A 23,110-nucleotide genomic window follows, 5' to 3' on the forward strand; every position below is an offset into this window, starting at 1 on the left:
TTATAATGTCACAGTGTGGGATAAAGGCAATAAACTCAATGAACTCAACTCAACTGATAAATTATACGCGACCCGGCAAAGAGGGGGAGAGAGGGAGAGAGAGAGTTGTGAGCACGGCATGAGGCTACAAACTCCATACCTATAACTGTCATTTTGTCAACGGTGTAGCACATTCCCCAAGAAACACATCAGGGCAGTTCATGGAAAATGCGATCAATAGCGACCTGTTAACTGTTCCTCTGGAGGCCTGGAACTGTGCCCAAGCTATGAACACTCTGGCCCATTCTGAACTTTTCCAGAGCTACATCTGCAAAAGTACAAGATCCCCTTCCTGATTTTTCAATTGCTTTGAACGACTTCATGGGCAGGATGAAAATGTGCTTCTTTATGAATGAGAAACTTCAGTTGCTGGACTGGGCAGCACTGATTGCCAAGAAGCCCAGCCGTGGGGAGTGCTGCCTTATGGCGGACCCCTGCTATTTTCCACTGGCACATCCCATAAAACGAGTGAGGGCTGGTTTTCCAGTGGGCTGCTCGCAGGAAAGAGACAGCCGTGGTAAAACCAAAAAGATATTCCTTCCAGGTGCTGGAGAAAAAGCCCCCCCAGACCAAAAGGACACTGGTTCTTTTTCAGTTTGGGAGCTTTAAAAAACACACAAAACAAGCCTAAGAAGTGTTCACCACGAACATACAGAAGGGTCACTTCAAAGAACCTAAGTATTGTTTAATGTGGAAAAAATTAAAGCTTGAAAATCAGGTCCATAAAATGTAAGGAGTCTTGGAAAAACAACCCCATTTGATTTTGCAGTACTCGTTCAGGAAAATAGATTGATTGTTCTCTGGCTCTCTTTTCTAACTGCAGCCTGTATACCCGCCGTGTGTATTTTGGACTCTTTCCCATCCTGCCATGATTTCCTGTCTAAGTCTGGGTCCCATGGTAACTGGAGAAATTTGGCGTGCTGGCCCCATTCGCAAGGACTGGCCACTTGAGGGATGCCAAGTGGGTATCTTCTTCCATAACAAACACATCTCTCTTCTGGTTCTGTGGCAGGGTTACTCTCTTACTCATAAAATCTTACTAATAAAGTCTTCAGTTTATAAATGGATCTCCCCACCCAGCCTCTCTCACCCACCTCGCAGGAAAATGAAAATCTTTTGCAGAATCAGAAGACCCGTGGATTCAAAATTCCATTGCACAGGACAGAGTGACTACAAGGTTGCTGGGGGGAAAAAAAAATCAACAGTCTTGCCACTAGCAAAAGAGTCAAACAGTTTAGTAAAAACAAAATCACATTTATCAGGTGGGCAGAAGTTATCCTTGAAAATGTATTTCCTGAGAGTCCCAAGGATACACTGATGTGGGTCACGAGTTTTAGATGTCTGAGGGCTGACTTCTATTTATCGTTCAGATCTCAACCCAAATGACACCATCTCCAGCACTGCAGCAACCCTGTGCCCCCAGTCTGGTTTAGGGGCTGGGGTCTTCCAAGTACAGCACATAACAGACTGTGTTACAAATGCCTCTTTAATTTTTGCTCCCCAACTAGAAGCTGCTCCCTGAAGGTCAGGGATTGTAACGTTTCACCCGTCTTCTGACACAACGCTTGACGTGGCTTAGGTGTTCTGTAAATGTGTGTAGAGGGTCCTGTGGGCAGACTGACCTAGACCACGCCACAGATACAGGGAATTAGCCTTTGTAACCTCTCTTTGCCTCTTGTGTCGTCACTGCCCCCCCACCGATGGCACAGTTTTACCCCTCCTCCTTCATAAAGACCTCCCCCCAGGAAATGACACGATAAAACCATTCAGGTTAAGATCAAATGGAATCATACATCATTAAAGTATGCCCCCCACCCCCCAGACCAGGACACCTGTGCTTCCCTCCGTGCCCCCCACCCTTGACCTAAGGGATTAAATTTTAATTGTAGAATTTCAGGCAATCACAGGGGTAGATTGTTTTGGGGTTTTTTTGTTTTTGTTTTTTTAAGGACGAGCTGGAAGAGGTGGCTCCCCCTCTTGCTCCTGAAACCTCACCGACGACCGACTCCTGGCACTTGGGCAAGCCAGCGTCCAGGGACCCAGGGAAGTCCATCCAGCTCAGCCCTCACCAGCAACGCCTCTGTTGATTTTGCTAATAGAGCAAACAGACCCTCTTTGAAAGAGGCAGAAGCAGCAGAACTCCGCTTTCCTGCCCATTTCCTCTGCCTTATTAAGCGAGAAAAACTGGTTTCAGTACGAAACCCTGAAAGCCACAGAGGGCACAATCTCAGAAGTGTGTTCGGGGGGTCCCAGGGCATGGATGGGTGCAGAGGGCACCAGAAGCATGGGAATTGCAGTGAGCACTGAGGGAAGGGCCTGCGTCCCCGGGTAAGGAACAGATGAACACTTAAGTCAACCACGCAATAACCAACAATCACCAGCTCCACCTGACTTTTTTTTTTTTTTTTTTTAATATTTATTTGGCTGCGTTTGGTCTTAGTTGCAGCATGCGGAATCTTTAGTTGAGGCATGAGAACTCTTAGTTGTGGCACGTGGGATCTAGTTCCCTGACCAGGGATTGAACCCGGGCCCCCTGTGTTAGGAGTGCGGAGTCTTAGCCACTGGACCACTAGGGAAGTCCCTCCACCTAACTATTGACTGTTTTACAAATGTTCTACTATTGGCTTTACACGTGTTGCTTCATTGGATTCTCTCAATTCAAAGCTATAACACAAGAACTACAATTTCACTTTTAAAAATAAAGAAACTGAGCTGGGGCTCAGAAAGGTTTGATAAGGTACCCACCCACCAGAAGTTCAAGAACAGGTAAAACTCATGGATGGTGACAAAAGTCAGAATAATGGTTACTTGGGGAAGGGAATGGAAACTGACAGGGAAGGGCCATGAGGCATCTCCTGGGGCGGGAGTGTTTTAAATCTTGGTCTTGACCTGGATGGGTCACACAGGTATATGCCTGGTGAAGATTTCATCAAGTTGTACACTTCAGATTCTGCCCTTCATGCACCTTAATTTAAAATTAGGAAAACAAATAATGCTTCTACCTCAAATCACACAGCGAAGATCCCAAAATTGAAACCAGGTCTCCTTACCTCCAAAACCTATGCTCTTATCTCCTCTACTTCCTCAAATTCAGAGGAGAGGGGTAAGACATGAGGATCATTTATGCCCAGAAGCCAGGGACCTACAAGCACACCTCTGGGGTGTCTCATGAGCCCCCCCATGCTTCCCCTTTCCCTTAAGGGTAGGAGCATCAGGTAAAGAAAAGCCACAGGCAAAGGTCATGATGCTCGGTGGTGGCAATGGAAGCAGAGAGGTCTCAGATCATACCAAGGCAAATACCATCAGGTCCAACCCAAACATCTCCTTCCCTCAGAAAGCAAAAATCCTGGCTAACGTGAGTGCTCAAGTGATTCCAGTGAAAGCCTCTATATCTAGCACAGCAAGGGCAGAAACAACCCTGTCTTTGTCCAGCTACTTTAGGCACACACAGGAGCTCATGCCCAAGACCTGCATCAAACCTAAGAAATAAGGCAGCTTAAATATCCCCACTGTTCTTTGTTCTCATGTGGAAGCCGCTGTGGCTGGAGGTGGAAAAGCGTGGTTTTTAGGGTATTTTGACAGATGACAGGCAATCTCAGGAGGTATTAATGGTGGCCTATGGCCCCTTATTGAGAATCCACTAATTCTTTAGCCTCAGGTACACAAATTGAGTGTATCATAATCCTTGGTTCATGACCATTTTTAGTTAGGTATAATAATGTGAACTCACCTCCAAAACAAAAGCTAGAGCCTCGAAAACCATCTCCGCCCCGCACACCCCAGTTCATCCCTTTCTTTCTTCCGACACAACGTGACCATCATCCCATCACCCGTGTTTACCAACCTTCACTTTCTCCTTTACACAGTATTTACTGTGGCTGTGATGAAGTGTTTCAGTATATTTTAAAAATTTAACTCTGTAAAAATTGTACCATGCTGTATCTAATCTTTTGAGACTGATTTTTATTTTCCTGTACTATATTGCTAAGGTTCATTCAGCTCCTATTTTTCCTCCTATTCATTCACTGTCAGCTGAAGTTTTGTTTACATTTTTGCATTTCACCTTTACAACAGCACAAGGCAGCTACTGTCATCCCTACTTTATACATTAAAAAAATAGAACAAACAGGGAGAGGGGCTTCACATTAAAAAAAAAAAAAAAAAATCAGCTTATCTGGGATTAAACCCAGGTTTGTCTCCAAAGCCCTTGATCTTTCCACTATAATACTCAAGACATGTTCACATACGAGTGGGCTCCCCCATCACACTATGGGAAGGGTCACCAAAGACCTCCCACCCCAAATAGTCATCATCATCATTATAATGGCTAACATAGTGAACACTTATATGCCAGGCACTGTTTCAGGCATTTTAGAAGGTAAATTCCTTTAATCGCTACAACTACCATGTGAGATAGGCAGTATTATTTCCATTTTACAGACAAGTAAACTGAGGCACGGAGATGTGAAGCAATTTGTCAAGGGAGCAGTGGATCCAGGATTTGAATCCAGACAGTCCAGCTGCACATCCAAACCCTCAATCACAAAGCTGTGTGCCTCTCAGTCTACAGAGGAGGACAACCATCTGAGTATAAGTGACTAGGACGGATGCTGGCTAAGAGGAGGCCTGTGCTGAGTTTGCATCTGGGTGGTGAGTATGGCACTCCCACAACCTTATCTATTTATTTATTGAGGAAGGCCCTGACCCGAGGCCTCTGTCCCAGAAGAGCTGCATGCAAGGGCTGAGTAGAGAAGAAGGAAGCGAGTGAGACGGGGGAACAGCAGAGGAAAATACGGCCATCCTCAACAAAGAGCAGCAAAACTGGCTGGCAGCTGGTCTCGGTCAGGGGCCTGGGCCTTGTGGGGAAATGACCAGGCTCTGAAAACCACGGCTGGAAATGCCAAAGGACAGCGTCTTAAAGAAAGGGCACAGAGGATCCTTCTGGAAAAACTCTGACATTCTACTTACAAGATTCTTATTTGATGCATTCCCAATAACCTAAGGATTGTGATTAAAACTCTAGCCAGCTTCCAGAAATGCAAGTCATAGGCTTCGAAGTCTGATCACACTAACCTCAAATCCCAGTTCTGTCCCATGCTGTGTGTGACCTTGGACAAGTCATTTAAACTGTCTCCAGGCCTCAGTTTCCTTATCTGTAAAGTGGGAATAAATAATAGTACATACACCTCCTAGGCTGTTGTGGGGATACCATAAGATAATCCATGCAAATCGCTTAGAATCTTGTCCTATCTCATAGTCTGCACTCAATAAGTATCAGCCTGTGTTCTCATCTCCACCACCTCACAGTTTGGTTGAGAGGATTAAACAAGATAGTATGCAGCAAAGGTTGGCTACCTTTATCTTTTCCAAGGCAACACTCATCCTCACCTCCTCCTGCTCAGTGACCCTAGGCAGTCCCACCGCTCACAGAGGAGACCTTCACAGACCAGCCTCACATGCCACCTCTAAGGGGACCTTTGCCCAGTGCACACCCTCAAAGGAGCCCCAAAGGCAAAACCCAAATCCAAGTGATAGAGGATGGGATTCACAAATGTGAATCACCTGAGGAGCATTTTAAAAACAGACATTCTGGCCCCCCTTTCAGAGGTGTTTACTTAATACATCCAAGGTGGATCCCAGAGTATGATTTTTTTAACTGTTTCAGCAATGAGCCAGGCCTGGAAATGACTGATTTAAGGGGTTCCTGTATTTTAGGAAGGAGGGGGAGATGTGTGGACTCATGCTACACGTACACACATGCACACCCCCCCCACACACACACACAGGGTTCTTTAGAGGTTTGAGGGGCCCCAGTGCTAATGGAAGAGACCACAGCACAGTAACTAACAAGGCAACTATTTGCCAAGAGGAGTCCAAGTTACCCTTTAACCATGGGTGATCTGTCAGTGCCAGGGAAGCCACACAAAGGACAAGCGTTTGGTCAGCCTGGGAGGGCCCACGGTGGGGCCCACGCTACACAAATGTCAACACGATGATGTAATATCCTGGCCCTTGTCCTTCTTTTCTTGGAAGCGTCTCATTGAGGGTCGTGCCTCCTTCAGTAGAACCATGAACAGAAGGAAAGCAGGGACGTCACCATTGCTCAGTAGCATTTGGATTCCCCGGATTTAAACCCATCTCTTCTAACAATTGTGATGGAAATTACTCAAAATTCCCTACACATGCTTCCAAGCCATTTGGATTTCATTACAAGTGGCAGATTTAGCACATTCTGGATGTGGGTAAATGAGTGGCAATTGCATAACTACCTGGGCATTTCATACCACAAATTAATCCTATAGAAATAATCCGACTCTGTCTGATTATACTGTTTGACTGGTGGTGCTGGTTGCACAGCCCAAGCCAGCAGGAGGGAAGCAGGCTGGTGGTTACCAGGTGAGGTACTGAAATAACAACTGCACAGTCACACTTTTCACCCCCACCATCGTCAAGAGAGAAAGAAGGAAGGAAAGGAAAAAAGAAAAAAAGACCAAGTGGAGGCCCATGATATACAAATGTAACTTAGACATTCATTTAAAGAGTTAACATTCACTTAAAGACCACTTCTGACTAGACAGCTTACATTGTACATCCTCAAGTAGAAAACGCAAACAGCACCTAAAAGTGAAAGTGCACCAAATGCCATTGCCTGGAAGCAACTGGCATGCTCCTGGTGGTTGCCATGTGCCAGGCACTAGGCTAAGGGCTTTATTTTGCATTTAATCCTCACAACCACCATACCTGGTAAGCTCTAATATTGTCCCCATTTTACAGATGGGAAGATTGAGGCACAGAAAGGTTAAATAACTAGCTGTATGATCTGGGCAAGTGAGTAGTGCAGTCAGGGTTTGAACCCAAGCCCCAGGTGTGAGCAAACATCCTCTCAGGCCCCTCTACCCATCACATCAGCGAGGCCTCTCCTGGTCCTACTCTTCGCAAGGGATACTCCTTTTAAAGCCATCCTCTGCCAGGATTCCACTGAGAGTTCTCTTAGGCTCAGTCCTCACAGCAAAGGATGCAAAAGGACCACAGGGCATGTGAAGCACTAAAAACCTTAATCTCTTGGGTAAATTTCAAGTTCCAAGGAGCCACAGATTCTGGCAGGAGCTCTCCTGGTGGCAGCTCTCCAAGTGGACGTGACAGGCTGGCTTTAGGCAAAACACCTCTGAAAAGAGTTCCCCTCAAATGGTGGGAGGAATAGGCAGTTCCTGAATGAAAGTGAGCTCAGAAGAGCTTCTAGTTCAAACAAACATCCTCTGACTTTATGACAAGGGGTCATCCAACCAGCCCAGGAGGAAAGAAGAGCCTTGGAGGAAAAAAGCAGAACTCAAGTTCAAGTCCTACTACCCTTAGTAGGAGCAGTAGCAGAGACAGTAGCAATAGCTTTCCCCCAAGCCTGTTTCATTGTCTTGAAAATGGCAACAATATCTACCTCGGGAGGATTACTGCCTGGCTCAGATGAGAAAACCCATGAAAAACTCTGTAACACATGTAAGTTGTTACTATGTGTCAAGCATTCTGCTAAGTGTTTTATACATATTTTGTCATTTTGTTTAACCCTCACAAAATCCCTGTGAGGGATTTTAGATCACCATTTACTTTCAGATCACCATCTCACTGATAAGGGACAACTTCAGAGGCTGATTTGCTCCAGGCCATGCAGCTTGGAAATCATAAAACCTGACCTCTGTCAAGGGTCCAGAGGTTAGAGCCACACAAATCAATGGCCTTAATCTCCACATCCATGAATCTTCTTGTTTCTGCACAGAGGGCTTCAGAGAGGCTAGAGAATGGTTAAAATTTTGAGACCTCTGAAAACCCAGAAAGCTGGCCCCAAGTGACCAACCGATGACTCACTCTAGTGGCCACGTGTCCCATGGAACTGTCTGCGATGATGGAGATGGTCCATAACTGCCTTGTCCAATCTGGTAGCCACCGGCCTCCCATCATGAGTGAGCACTAGAAATGTCACGTGTGCAACCCAGGAACTGATGTTTTAACCTTACTGAATTTTTATTAAATTTCAATAGCCTCACAGGCTAGTGTCTGCCGTGTTGAATAGAGCAGTTTCTCTCACTCACAGTATGTCAGGTGTCCTGGCTCCCACTCCAGGAAGGCTGTAAGAAAATGCATGCTTCCCAGGGCAGGCCTTAGTGTGAAGGAATAAAATAAATTCTTCCTGCCCCAGAGCAAACACCATCGCTATGATTTTGGAACCTCTGCAGCTGGAAGAGAGAAATGACAGATTCCAAAATAAATGGCCTCGCCTCATTTTTTTTTTTTTTCCTTTTAAAAGAAAAAAAATGAAATGCGTAGAAAGTCCTTGATTAAATTACTTAGGAAAGGCTGTCACTTTTTCAGGTGACAAATTCCTTCGGCTTATGAAGACACAAGGGCTAAAATATGGTGGAAAGAAAAAACCAGAAGGTAAACAAGAAGAAGCCCGGCATTCTCTAAGGTGTCATAAATCAGGAGGGAATAGACTCAAGAAGCTAACAGCTTCCAAACGCTCTTTCTCTGAAACTATTTTAAGCAACCCACACAATCTCTCAGAGGTTATTTCATTCACAGCAATAGAAGAGAAGCGATGTGCTTCGCAGAGTATAGCTTTAAACTTGCAAAGAAACAAATACCTACACCACAGCCCTCAGGCCTGTCAGGTCGGCCACCCCTCTGAGAAATGTTACTATTTTAAGGCACCTAAATGGCTCGGTTGTTCAGAAGCTGTGAGGGATGCTTTTCCTCTCACCCTCTTGGACCAACCCATTCATTTCTTTGCTCAGGAAATCACTGCATGTGTTTCATCCCCACCCAGGCGACTGCCGAGGACAGAAGTAGGGGAGGACAGAGGCAGCATGGCAAGTGAGGAATGGTACCCAACAGACCTTGGTTTGAATCCCGCGGTGTCATTTACCAGCTATGCTACCTTGACCTCTCTGAGCCTCAGTCTCTTCAGTTGTCAAATGAGATTAAGAAGAATACATACTTCATTGGGTAATTATAGAGATTACTCGATATTATACACATGAAGCACATAGCATAGGGCTGGAACTTTGTAAAGGCTCGACACATGGCAGGTATGTACTGGGGATCAGAGCTGGCTTCTCTGCGTAGGGAGGGAACAGGATGTGGTTGAGTGGAGAATCCAGAGTAAGGTTGCCTGGGTTTAATTATAATCTCCACCTCTCATTAGCTGTATGACCTTGAGCAAGTGACTGAACCTCTCTGAGCCTTGGTTTCCTCCTCTTTAAGATGGAATTAATATCCCTCATTTAGCAGCGGGATAAGTAACATTATTACATGGTGCCACTGCCATTCTAGATCTAACTTTGCTCTTTTCATGCAAATCTAACAGTTCAAGCTTCTCTTGGTTGTTCTTTGGTAATCCCACCAGAGGAACAAGCATGGCTATGAAGTGAAGGAAAGTCGCCATCCTGGGTGGGGCAGACATGAATGCTCCAGAACAATGATTCTTTTACCACGAATAACAGCTAATGTCTCAGTGCTCACTGAGCACCAGACTCTCCCAAGAACTCTACCCACATGGTCTGCGCCCTACTCCAGATAATTTATATCAGAATTTCTGGAGGTGGGGCCTTAAGACTCACACGCACTTTTTTTTAATTTTTTTAAGCTCTCCAGGTGATTCTAATGTGAATCCAGGGTTCAGAGCCCCTGAAACAATGCTAAGTTCGGAGCCATGGTATACCCATTAAACAGAAGAGGAAAACTGAGGTTCAGAGACCTCAGTCAGGCAGGGGCGACTCTCAAATTCCATCTCTTAGCCACCTGTGCTACCTGAGGAGCAGAGGTCAAACTCTTTCACAGGCATCTGGAGCCTCCCAATGCCTTTCTGAGACTCCTCCAGGCCCCTGTGCCCTCTCAAAGCACCCAAGACGGTTCTCTTTCTGGCTAAATTTCTGACCCAGACTTGACCTCCAGGAATCCAAAGCTGCCTGGAAATGGAGACTCGCTTTCCCAGACCTGAAGGACACATGCACGAAGTCACAGCAATCCACAGAACAACTGGAACTAATTAAACAGACCCCACGCTAATGACGGGAAACTGTGGATTTGATGATCTTCATTAAAGGCTGCTGGTTGTCTGTGAAGAAGCTAGAAGGCAAAATTTAGGGGGGCTCTGAAGGCCATCAACCAAAGAATTACAAGACTGAAAATTAAATCTCCACTGCCTGAGGCCCTATCCAGCCCTGCTGCATGGCGCCTACCATTGGGAAAGGCAAAGGAGGGCAATGCTTCAATCCATCATGTGATTAAGGAGGGAGGCCTTTCCTCCCAGTTAGGGAGATCTGGAGGCCACCCTCCTGCTCAATCTCTCTCTATATAAAGTTTGAGACAAGCAACCAAAACCACACTCAGATCGCTGGCTCAGCCCTCCTTCTTCCATACATAGCTGTTCCCCTTTCAATCAATGGCCGCTCCCTCCTTTCAGTTGCTCAGACCATAAACCTGGGTGTCACATGGATTCCTCTCTCATCCCTCACATCTAAGCTGTTGGCAAGTCCCGTTGGCTTGAACTTCAAAATACATCCATAACTTCCTCAACTGACACCCAAGCCACCATCCTCTCTCACCCGGATTACTGCAAAAGCGTCCGGAGCAGTCGTGCTGCTTCCTTCCATGCTTGATGCTACTGTTCATTTCCAACACGGCAGAGAGGGAGATCTTGTTAAAATGCAAATCCGATCACATCATTCCTGGGCCTAGGCCCCTCCAATGGCTCCCAGCAGACTCAGAATTGAAAGCCAAGGTGCCACACAGTGGCCTACAAGGCCCTACTTGACTAACCACCCCTCTCTTCCCACTCCAACTGCACCTCCTACTACACGCCCTGCTCCCCCTCACTTGCCCCGCCAGCCTCCTTGGACCCAATGTGCACTTGCTCCCTCTGTCCAGAGCTGTCTTCTCCAGCCTGGCTGGCCTCACTGTGACTCCTCCAGCAGGTCTTACCCTTCCTCATCATCCACTGGGCCTACACCCTCCCCTCCTTTATGTCTCTCATATTCATCTATTCTATCACCATGCACAGTAAGTCCTCAATAAATATATGCTGAATAAAAAAGTAGAGGTAGCCAAAACTTTTAGCCTCTCCCTGGATCCTAATCCCAGACCCTCCCACTGTAACCACCGTCTGTCTCCTCCAAGACCAACATGGTAGAAAACCCAGGATACTTTACAAGCATCCGCTGGACAGGTGGGGGTCCCTGTAATGCCTTTGCAGAGGCAGCTCTACCCCAGAGGCCCTCTCACCTGCTACTGAATTGGGTCTCAGCATCGTCCTGGCCTGCCCCGCTCCTCCTGGAAAGATTACATCCAGAAGAACAGCTGCAAGCAACCGGCTTCCAAACGGTGTCCCCACATACAACGTGATTTACCCAGCTGCCGAGATGAGTTAAAGGAGCAGCACCAGGCCTCTGGTTTTCACAGAAGCCACTCTTTTTTGGCCACGTGTTCTGCCTTCTCCTGAACATTTTATAATCTTCAACTTGGGGATGTGTAGAGTGGAAGGGCTGGTGGGGAAGAGGGACAAGCTGCCCCACTCACCCAGCTCTGGTGGGGACCGCCCCAAGCCCTGCTCAAACTCTGTGACTGCAGTAAATCGGGGTTCAGAGCCCGTACCCCTTGGGGTGCTGAGCTCTCCGTCTCAGGCTTGGAATTCCTGGCAGCCTGTCATTTTCACTTACTCTCACTTTCCCTGCCTTTGAAGAAACGGCCCTGCCAACTGCAACAAGAGCATTTAAAAATATCTTGCTGGATTATACTGCCCTGCCTTCTACATTCCTCACAATGTCTGTCTGTCCCACATAGTATAAAGAAGGGTGTAGCATATTTAATTTTTTTTTTTTTTTTTCTAGCTGTTCCCTGCTATAAATATCCGAGGTCAGATAGGCGGGCTGCAAACACCGGCTGCATGAAGTCACCTCGGGGCCAATCTCACCACCAAGCAGGCCTGCCAGGACCTGGACACGGCTGCTGAGTGCTGGAGGGGTGGGTTGGCCAAGAGTAGACAGAACTCATCCTTCTGAGGCAAGTGGGGGAAGAAAAAACTCTAAGTAGAGTAATCATAGTTAATCCCAATATAAAAAGGACGGCATTTAGTCCCACTACCCGGACCATCCTCCAAGAGCGCGGCCAGCTCCATCCTGGGCTGCTTCTTTCCCAAGGATAATAATTACAGGGCTCGACCTTAGGAAAGTGATTTCACAGTGTCCATGTGGGGTCTGGAAACATCACCGGAGACAGAAGGGCCATTGGAGAATCTAGTCCAACCTCTTCACACCACAGATAAAGTAACAAAGAGCCAAGAAGATGGAGTGATTCACTCCAGGTCATGGAGAGGCCAAGCTCCAACCCAGAATCTTCTGGATCCACATCCTTCACTCTCTGAACTGGACTGTCCCAGACACTTGTGCACGTATACCTGCTTGGTCCGTGAACCTCGGCTTGTGTTTATGAACCGCTCTCCTCACAGCAAATATTGCTTTCCATATCTTAAAAGGTACAGACTAAAAAAAAAAGTTTTAAAATTTTCAGCAAAACTTGGCCTCAATTTTAGGGATGATTTTCATGCACTGAAAGACCTGTTTCACCCTCTGTGTGGTCCACTTTAATCTCTCCCCACCCCTAACCTTTTATCTCTGGTACTTCCAAGTTCAGCTTTCCTGCGTGATTTTTCCATCATGGGCCTGACCACCCCCCTTAGCTCACTTTTAGAAAGCAAATGATGGGTCCCAAACCATTAACCATAAATAACTATATATGTACTTCTGTAAAATGTTCATGAGATTTCTCTTTTCCAAGCGACAAATTCCTTTATAACACTGGGGTCAGGAAAAGGTCTAATACCTGAGTTATCGGCTAAGCCATTGATGACCTATCACATTTTATTACTGTCAGCGGAATTTAGCTGGACCCTAGGGAGTCCATTCCAGACAGCACTGAGCTATAAGGTGGTTCCACAATATCAAACATTTAACATGATGATTGAAATCTTTATTATCAATGCTCTGGAAACAACTTCAGCAAGAATTAGAAGGTGACTAAACCTCTTTGAGAACTGAGCTGTTATTTTCCAAAATGATAAACTCTAAACTGGAAATTGAAGATATCAAGCCAGACTCACAACCAAAGTTCTGGGACCCTCTTACCCTGTTTTCTGTCCCTCTCTACCTCTGTGTTTGAGAATCCTGCCTTGGCAAGAGTCAGTCCAACAGCCTCATTTAATGGGTGTGCCAGCCCCAACCTTCATTCCATACTGGGATTGCTTTGGCCTGAAATGCTATGTTCGGAGCCCTGCAAGAAACACCGAGTCAGAAGCCAAACTGCATGGGAGAAGCAAGGGTGATGGCAGTCTTGCTCTTCAGGCCCTCTCAGCCCAGGTTTGCTCGGGGAAAGTCTTCTTTCATTACTTGTACTGCTAGGACAGAGGCCAGGGGCATTTTTGAGGTCAACCTTTCAATCAACAAGAGGGGTAATGGGAGGTCTGGGGCTGTGGTTAAGATGCGCTGGGGAGCAGACACACTCCATTTCTGAATTATAAAAATGAGTTTTGGAAAACTCTCTTCCTGCACTCTGGCAGGCTGCTTAACATCTGGATAAAAGATGTGGGAAAGTTTTCCTCTTTACTGTGTTATCTGCCCTGCTCCTCCTCATCATGCATCTGAACCTTTCCAGCCAAACAGGGTCACTTGCCATTTTCCAACACACACACTCTGGCTTCCACGTCTTTGCTCACACCATTCCCTCTGCCTGCAAGCCTGCGTGCTCTCTGCACCACCTTCCCTTCCCTGTCCTAGCTCCACCTGCCCAAGTGCCCCTGGCTCACATGCCACACCCTCCACAAAGCAGCCCCAACTCCCTCCCTCACACCCAGCCAGGGCTCACCTCTCCCCTTTGAGCTCTCCAGTCACCAGAACTTCAAGGTGCCCATCTAAGGGGTGGACAGTATATCTACCTTACAGAGGGGCTTGGGAGGATTAAATGAAATAGCTCATGAAAAGCACCCCTAATGGGCAGTGGGAAAGATGAGGCCTCAGCATCATCCCTCTCATTTGAATGCAGGGACCCCAAACTTCCTTGGAAGAATCCATGGAGATGCTTTGCTTTCCCTACTAGAGTCTAAACTCCTTGACAGGCAAGATCAATTCCCGTCCTCCTCCATGGCCTTGGATGTAGCTGGCGCTCGGCAAGTAGTCGATTAACTAGGCCGGCGTGGCATTCCTCAGGCTTACTCGGGCTGTGTTTCTAAAGCTTCTCTCCTCCCAATTCGGCAAGCTGCTCCAAGCCTACTGCCAAAGCTGCAAAACCATTTAGGCCTTTTTTAAAACAAGCAAGAAGATCACAAAGTATGTTTACATGACAGGCCAGCAAAACACAAAACACTTGCTGTCCTGTGGCTCAGGACTTGGCAGCTGCGATGGGCAGGGTCCCATAGCAGAATGACTTTGCAGGGCCTGGAGCATTGAGTTTGCACCATCACTGTCATCCTGGCAGGGTCAGCCTTGAGCTTGGAGGGAGGGTCAGATGTCACTGCCCAATGCTAGCCCGCTTCATCTTGAGGGCAATGGAGCCATAACTGAGCAAGGTACAAAGGTGCTTTTTCCAGATTCTGTAACTTCCTCCTACCTATTAGTCACCAAGGAAAGCCTTGTGACTAACACTCATCGCTCTGGGATTTGGGTCACGATCCTCCCCTGCACTAGAAATGCCCACTTCGGCAAAAGTGAACATGACTGGCTGCAAACCAACACAAGTTTGCAAAAATATAGCAGTGATTAGAATTAATATTTTATGTGCCAGGCACAGTGCAAAGTCCCTTACAGAGACTTTTAGTAAATCCCACAAACATCCTATGAGTTGGGTACTCTTTGCAGTTCTATTACAGAGCAGTGTTTCTCAACCAGGGCTGATTTTGCCCCGCAAGGGACCTCTGTCAATGTCTGGAGACATTTTTGATTGTCACCACTGGCAGCTGGAGGTGGGGGAGGGAGGGTATTACTGGCATCTAGTGGGTGGAGCTGGGATGCTGCTAAGCATCCTACAGGGCATAGGACAGCCCTGCAACAAAAGTTATCCAGTCCAAAGTGCCACAGTGACAGGCTGAGAAATCCTGTTATAGAGGAAGAAACAAAGGCACAGCACTGACCTTGCCCAGGATCACACAACTCAAAAGGGAGGGCGCCAGGAATGACACCCGGGCAGCCCTACCCTGTGCTATGTTCTCAGCGCTCAACCCAGAGGCAGCTCTGACATCCTGGGAGCAATGAGTATGCCTGCAGGCACAACCACCCATGTATAAGAGCCGGTCCCTCACTTTATAGTCGGAGACTTGAAGCAACTTGCTCCAGGCCTTTGTAAGAAGCAAGGCAACTTGGGGCCCAACTCAGACCTCGAAGCCAGAGCATCTCAGTGCTCACTACGCGGATTCCTTCTCTCCCTGTGCTCCTGGCACTGAGATTTCAGCCGAAACCACAGTGGACTCTGAGGAAATCAAAGGCCCCTTCATAAAGGCTTTTCCGCCAACTCCAGAGCAAGTGAGTTGAGTGCCCTGAGGCCAGTGGCCTAAACACGGGCTCCCTTTGGGTTCTTTCCTCCTGCATGTCCTCCTTCTCCGGGCTGGCTCTCCCCACCGTTAGAAGACAATCACGGTGGAGGTGGCAGCTTTGCCATTCAGCTGAGCTTATTGATCACCCAGCAGCTGACACTTGTAAGGCCCTCCCTGGGCGGCAGAGTTCCCCGCCCCTCAGGAGCAGCAATAAAGGCTCCTTAAAATCGATGGCACCTGCAGGACACACTCTGGGACCGTCAGCCAGCAGCATTTAAACAGCCTATCACAGCAGCCTTCGGAGGAAGATCCACACCTGGGCCTTGATGCCTGGTCTTCAGCTTGGTTGTGAAGATTCTCTGGCCTAATGGATGTAAAGAGCCCGGACGCAGCAGGCATTAACAAGCAAGATCTATAGCAGGTGCTGCTGTGAGTCTGACCCTTGCCTCCACTGGCAGGGGAAAAATACTGCCCTGGTCCTCATAACCTTTGTTTCCGTGATTCTTCACAGAAACAGCACAGGCCTAGGGCTTGAGCGATATGGGGCTTGGTCCTGGCCCGGCCATTACCAAGCTGTGAATCCTGGGCTCCCAGAGACCCTTCTGTGAAAGAGCATCCCATCGATGGATTTTTATGGGCACTGGGTGGGCGAGATCCTAGATAAAAAGGTTTAAGGACCTGCACAAAGGTTAGGCCTATTATTACAGCTGTAGAAGTGTGGAAACAGAGGCCAAAGCATTCACCCACTGCCCTACTTGGGGAAGGACAGGTAGTGATGGGGAAATGGGATAAGGACCAACCTGAGGATTCGCAGCCCAGTGTCTCTGGCTTATTTTATTATTTTATCTTTATTGGAGTATAATTGCCTTACAATCTGGCTTATTTTAGAACCTTCGGTGTTGTCCCTGCGACCCAGGAATGTCTCGGTAGTTGATTGCCTTAGTGCCATCCTCAGATTGGAGGCAGATGGGGTGCAACACAGATGCACCCTCTTCTGAGCAATAGTCATCAACAAATTGCCCTCTAGGGCAGCTCTGCAGGCAAGGCGGGATTGGTATTGCTATTCTTAGGGGAACTGAGTGCCTCTGTCTTTCAACTCAATCTTCCTGTGGAACTATCTGTTGCCCATCAGACTTCTGCTGTGAAATGCCCACTATGGGCACTGCACACTGAAGGAAGCCCCCCGCAACCTGAAATCCCTCCCATTTACCTCTACTTAGCACAGGTGACCTTGGGAACCCTGCTCAAAATTAGGGGATCAAAAGTTTGAATGATGTCCCTGTGGTTTGGGTACACTCCAAAACGCTGCCTCTATTCATCAAGAACTTGAAATTCTCTGCCATGGTAGAAACAGGGGAAGGTTCTTCTGAGGGGGTTGAAGGATTTCAAATGAAGTATCTGGAATTGAACATTTTGTATTGTGGGATCAATCATTGGCCTGACTGCCATTCATGGAGCCTCTACTGTGTGCCAGACCCCATGCGAGGCACAGGGGAGAAAGTGATGCCTATGAGTCTACAGTGTGATGGGAGAGACACAAACAGGAAACAGTTCAAGAATCTGCCCTGAGTGCTGTGGAAATTCACAGAGAGGTGGCCCTTCAGTGGGGCACGGAGGCAGGTAAAACCTCCTGGAGGAAACAGAACATCCCCGCCTTGTTCTTCTTCTAACTACTTAAGGCTGGCTTGCATTTCTCAGGCATTCAAGGAAAAAAAAAGTTTGCATTTCCAAAGCTGCTTTGTTTCAGTTTTACCAGCTCTCTGGGCTTCAATAAAACAGTCAAAGAGGAGGGAAGCTGCCACCGCAGCCCAGACTACCCAGGTGTGGAAACTGATTAAACAGCAACTAGCGGCTCAATTAACCCTTGCTCCTGGAGTTGATTATCTCAATGGAAATCCATCCTATAATCTCCCTGTTAAATGAATCCTACAACTAGAAGAGTTTTCAGCCCTGCTGTAGATGCAGCCCTTTCATTTCTCGGCTGCAAATGAGATTGTTGGGACTCTGCCTCAGCTGATAAATAACTGAATAATTCAAAAAGGTCCTCAGTCATTTTTTTTTTTTTTTTTTGCTGAGTGATCTGTAGACATCAGCAGTATTGATATATTACCTACTACTAATGAAATTTCAGAGAGGCCCCCCTTGGCTGTCACTTAAATTAGCCCCAGTCACACTATCCTATTATTATGTTTTCTGTTGTTGTTAGTAACACTTACTGCTAAAAGTAAATCCCTATTTGTTCATTTTCTCCTTGTCTCCTCCATTAGTTTGTAAACTTCATGAGAGGAGGAACCTCCCCCTCCCCCTCCCCCTCCCCCAACTTAATCCACAGCACTTTTAACTGTGGTGCAGGCAGGGTCAGTGCTCAATAAATATTTGTTGAATGAACTGCAACTATTTATTAAGCATTTACTATGTGCTACGATCTTTAAATCTATGATATCACCTAATCCTCATCAACCTTAAGAATTAGGTGCTGTTATTAACCCCCATTTAACAGATAACAAAATTGAGGCTTAGAATGGTTAAGAAATATGCCCCAGGTCACTCATATAAACAGCAGAGGTGTGCTTCAAATCCTCACTGTGATTCCAAAGTTTTTGCTCCTTACCATTATGATAGAGCTACCTTCATGTACATCCTGGTTACTGCTTTGGAGCAGGAATATTCTCACCAAAATCCTATCATTTAACCTAGAGTCTCCAAATGGAAGGGGATTTTCTCTAATGCCATGGACATTCATGAAAGCTTAGTAAGAAAAATGGTCAAGAAGAAACCCCGAAGTGATGCTCAGCATCGAACTGATGTACAACGATGAGAGAGAGAGAGAGAGAGAGAGAGAGAGAGAGAGAGAGAGAGAGAGAGAGAAAGTAGATGAGAGAAGTTTCTATTTTCTATCAGATCCATGTTTATAAATATTGCCCTATTAAAGTGGTTTCTCTACCTCCCACAAGGAAGATATCATCACTTAATGACATTGCCCTGGGAACAGGGACATAGATACCAAATGAGCAAGCAATATATAACTCCTGCTGCTGTACGAAGCTGAGATCATGTTTTATAAACACCATAGAAATTTTATCATCCATCTTGGGCTGAGCGAAACCATATTTGCCCAGCACTCTGAGGAATGGATGGGATTAGATGGATTAGGGGTCTTAAATTCCTGGTTGGAAGACATTAAAAGTTTAAGAGCCCTATATAGCTGACTCAAATGCATGTGTCCATGCTGCATAATTAGCAGGCATAACAACAATAAATATATACTATAAAGGGAAGACCAGCAGGACAAGACTTCGAACCAGCACACTCCCTCCCGTGTGTAGCCATTTCCCACTTAGTCTTCAGCTGTATAGATGGTAACCTTGCTGGCCTCAGCTTATTTTAGTACAACAAAGGTTTAGGATCTCTCCATTTCTTTCCTAAGCAGTTTATGCTTCCCTGTGAAGTCAGCTTTGAGGCATAAGTAATTCACTGTGCCTCTACTAAACATTCATTTCACTTTGTCTAAAGAGACAATAAATCAGCCTGGTTATTGTTTACTGGGGCCACCCTCAGGTTTTCATGTATAAAAAATGAGCATCCAAGTAACTCAGGGGAAGCGAATGGCCACCTGTCTTGCAGGAGAGCTCCCTGGAGACCAAGGAATGTATGGAGGGACACGTTTGCTCGGAACATCCCGGAGATGTGTTGTCTGTCACATAGAGTCCTGCTGTCTTGCATGGCTTAAGAAGAATTGTTTGGGGTGGAGGATGGGGGGGAAGAGGTAAAATTATAGGGTCAAAACCCCATCCGGTGAAGAAAATCCCAAGGAGTGATGACCCTAGATAAGAAATCTAGGGCCCTTTGGGATAGCCCTTTAGTGGAAGACACCTGTGTTCTAGCAATTTCTCACGGCTCTGCATTTTCAGAGGACCCTGGAGAGGCAGCTGCTCTTAATAGCCTCAGTTTACAGTTAGAAAAACTGAGAAGTTCCTCCACCTGAGGGGCACCAGTTCTGCATGAAGGGCATGTTTTTGTTTTGGCTTTGTTTCTCTGTCACCCATTATCCTCCTTCATTCTAGTCTGGTTTATAGGGTTATAGGCCTTTGTTTTTTCCCTCAGGAGTCTTCACTTCTCTGAGTTCAGTCTGGGCCTCCCCTCAGCCAAAAGTTCAGAACGCTTCCCCCTGGGCTATGACAACCACATGGAAATCCCCCTGCCCTCCACTTCCTCTCCTGGGGCTGTGTTCCCCATGCTGATGCCACAAACCTGGAGGGTAAACACAATTATCAGCTGTGACAATATCAGCTGAGATTCTGGACTGACCTCAACTCTGACCTAAGAGGAGGAAAATTAAAAGGCAAATGCTCTTCCTTCCATTCCAGGCCTCTCCTTTTGGCGGTGCCAGAATTAAAAACAAAACCCATGAAAGTCAAAGTCAGCCACACTGGTAAATGCAGACTGTCTTCAAAATGAGGCCTTAGGATGTCAAGTGCTCTCCTTGAAAATTGGACTAGTGAAAACAAAGCTGCTTCTTCTCCTCTAGTGGCCAAAAGCTTGAACTCTGGAGCCTGCCTGGGTTCAAATTCCACCTTGTCACTTAATATCTGTGTAATCTTGGGTTAATTATTTAACTGACGGGTATCTCGGTTTCCGCATCTGTATAATGGGGATAATACTATAGGTACCTACAGATTACTTAACATATAAAGTGCTAAGAACAGTGACTGACACATTGTTAAGTGCTAATCTAAAATTTTAGCTATTATGATTATGTTAAACCACATTTAAATATGACTCCCTTTATGGCATTCCAATACCCACATGGCCTCTTCCACTGACAACTTACTTGCCACTGAATGCTGCCCCCAAAATGGCCTTCCAATCAGATTGCAAGGATGTCTAGCCAAAGTACCATTCCAAATAACCGATGGTTTGCTGACTGCTGAAGTTGGAGTCTGGTAGGCAGTTTACTGTTGAATGTATGTCACACCGTAACCTTTCAAGGGAAAAGGTCAAGTGCTTCCCTACCACCTTCTGCACTGAAGCTACGTCATCCTTCAGAGAAATGCAACTACCTAATGGTTTCTTTCCCAGACTTGACACCATGCCATTGCCCATCCCCCCACTCCTCTTCCCAATAGCGTGGTTTACTGACTGGGTCTTGGTTTCTTTCAGCAAAGTCCATGAGGTTGTTCATTTAATATAATACAACACAGGGTTTTAATCAATTGCTCACTTGGTTGGTGACAGCTTTGAAAGTCAGGCCCTGGGAGCTAGGATGTGGTTCCCTTTCTGGGAATGGGATTCAGGAGTCACCAGGTTCCATCACTCTGGGCACATAGAGTTAAGAACCCACCAGTACCACTCCACCTTCCAGGAGAGGGCCTGAAAGGCATGCTTCAATCCAGCAAAGCCCAAGGTGGCAACACCAAGGTCCTGGGCTTCCTGCTCCCTTCCTCCCATCCCACTTATCCAAGGCTCAGGTCTTAAGAGTTTGGGCCCTCTGGCTACTGCTACTGGACTGGAGAGAACCGGTACAGAACCACAGTCGATCTGCCCAGCTGTGGGGAGAGACGCCAACTATAGATCCGTCAAGCAAGGCAGAGAGCGACGGGGCAGTAAGCTTCACGCCAAGAGAGGTTCAGGGATGGCTTGGTCAAGAGGTTCAATCAGTGAACAGCCCCCAGTAGCGACAACACGACGCAGAACAGAAAGTAGAAGATCAACCACGACTTTGCCCCCCAAAAGTCAGTCGCTGAAAGAACAGTCTCGGGAAAGACCCTTTAATGAACTCCTCCACCCGTAGACCGAAAGCTTTCTCTCAGGTCTTGAATTTCCTTCGTCCTAGGAAATTCACCCACTGGGTAACTCATATCCGACTTCTCCCCCACCCCGTCCATGGGTCGGGGGCCCGCGTGCTTACCATTGGCGTTCTTGCCGCAGATGAGATGCTCATAGGGCTGCAGGACGCCCCAGAGCTCGGCATCATTGTTGATGACCATCTCCAGGGCCTCAACGGACACCTCCCCGCCTCCGGCCCCTCCGCCGTCGGGGCTCTGGCTGGCCAGCACCCTGGCCCGGATCTCCTCCACCAGATTCTCCATGCAGGCGGTGAGCGAGATGGCCGCGTACTCGTGGATGCGCACGGAGATGCGGGTGTCCACCATCCAGCGGAAGAAGCGGCCAACCGAGAAGGTGAGGCCGCAGCGCGCCGACTTGCCCCGGCGCAGCCCGTCGCCCGCGCTCATGCTGTACAGGGACAGCGCCTTGACGGCGGCCAGCGCGCAGCTCTCGGCCAGCGCCCAGCTGTGCACCAGGCGCACGGCGCTCTGCACCTCGAAGCGGGTGCACTTGGCGTGCAGCACGCTCAGGCGCTGCGCCTCGCGGGCCACACGGATGAGCGCCCGGCGGAGCAGCCCCGCCAGGCGCCTAACCGCCTCGGCGGAGAACAGGGGCTGCCATCGGCCTCCGGCACCTTTGCGAAGCACCCGGGCCACGTCTCCCTCGGTCCAGGGGAACTCCTCCAGCTCGGGGAGGCGCGGGCAGCGCGAGAAGAGGTCGGCCACTTCGGGGTCCTCGGGCAGCACCGTGTTCACCGTGTCCCAGCTGTTGTGGCGGCTGTTTATGGAGCCGGAGTAGCACCACCAGGCCGCCCCGCGGTGCTGCTGCGCCGAAGAGTTGAGCGCCTGCGAGTTGGACTTGGAGGACGAGAGGCTGAGCGAGCGGCACGAGTCCCCGGCCCCATACCCGGAGTCCAAGGTCAAGTCCTCCAGCGTCTTCAAGGTGGAGCTGTACGTCCCGGCCATGGGGAGCCTGCCGGGGGCGGCCTCGCCGAGCGAGGGGTGCTCACAACTCCATGCGTCCTTCCCCAAGTGGGCAGAAACAAGCTCTAGGCTCTCCGCGGCGCCCTCTTTCCTCTCGGCGCCGCGGGGCTCGGCGGCCGCATCGCCCGCCCGCCCACCCGGCGGCCGCGGGAAGGTGGGCGAGATTCGCGGCGGCCGGAGCCCCACGCTCCCGGTGTCTGGACTCGAAGCCGTCACTGGAACGGCCCCCCGAAGCTCCTCCTCGGCACTCCCCCTGGCCCACTTCAACTCCACTCAAGCAAAGCGTCTATCTTCCGCGGAGAAGGAATCCCGAGAGAACAGGGCGGCGGCGGCAGCGGCAGCAGAAGGAGGCGGCTCCGAGAGCTGTGCAAGTACAGAACCGACCGGCAAGGAAGCACTCAGCAAACTTCTCCGCGGCGCCGGCCGCCCGCACGGGCTAGGTACTCGGCCGCCACCGGCATGCAAATAACGCGGGGCAGCCCACCAATCATCGGCCGCGACGGGCAGGGGCTGCACCAATGATCTCCCAGAGAGGCGGTCACTATGCAGATTTTACTCCGCCGCGGGTAAAACCCCTCGGCGGCGGAGGCGGGGCTGGAGGCCGAGGGTCTGGTAGAGCTGACGGGAGGACGGTGGAGGAGGGGGAAGAGAAGGCGAGTGAGTGAGCTGGGAGGTGGGGAGCAGAGACTGGGAAAGG

At 48.3% G+C, this 23,110-nt stretch overlaps 1 protein-coding gene across 2 annotated transcripts in view; it reads right to left on the minus strand.

Annotated features, from left to right (window-relative positions):
• ABTB2 (ankyrin repeat and BTB domain containing 2) overlaps positions 1-22,835 on the minus strand; it is a 177,232-nt gene extending 154,397 nt beyond the window's left edge. For both annotated transcript variants that reach the window (XM_061201573.1, XM_061201572.1), the window contains exon 1: positions 21,513-22,835. In XM_061201573.1, coding sequence (XP_061057556.1) covers positions 21,513-22,395 — 883 coding nt within the window. In that variant the 5' untranslated portion in view covers positions 22,396-22,835. The remainder of the gene's footprint in view (positions 1-21,512) is intronic.
• Positions 22,836-23,110: the final 275 nt, after the last annotated feature.

Source organism: Eubalaena glacialis, chromosome 10, assembly GCF_028564815.1.
Source record: "Eubalaena glacialis isolate mEubGla1 chromosome 10, mEubGla1.1.hap2.+ XY, whole genome shotgun sequence".
NCBI lineage: Eukaryota > Metazoa > Chordata > Mammalia > Artiodactyla > Balaenidae > Eubalaena > Eubalaena glacialis.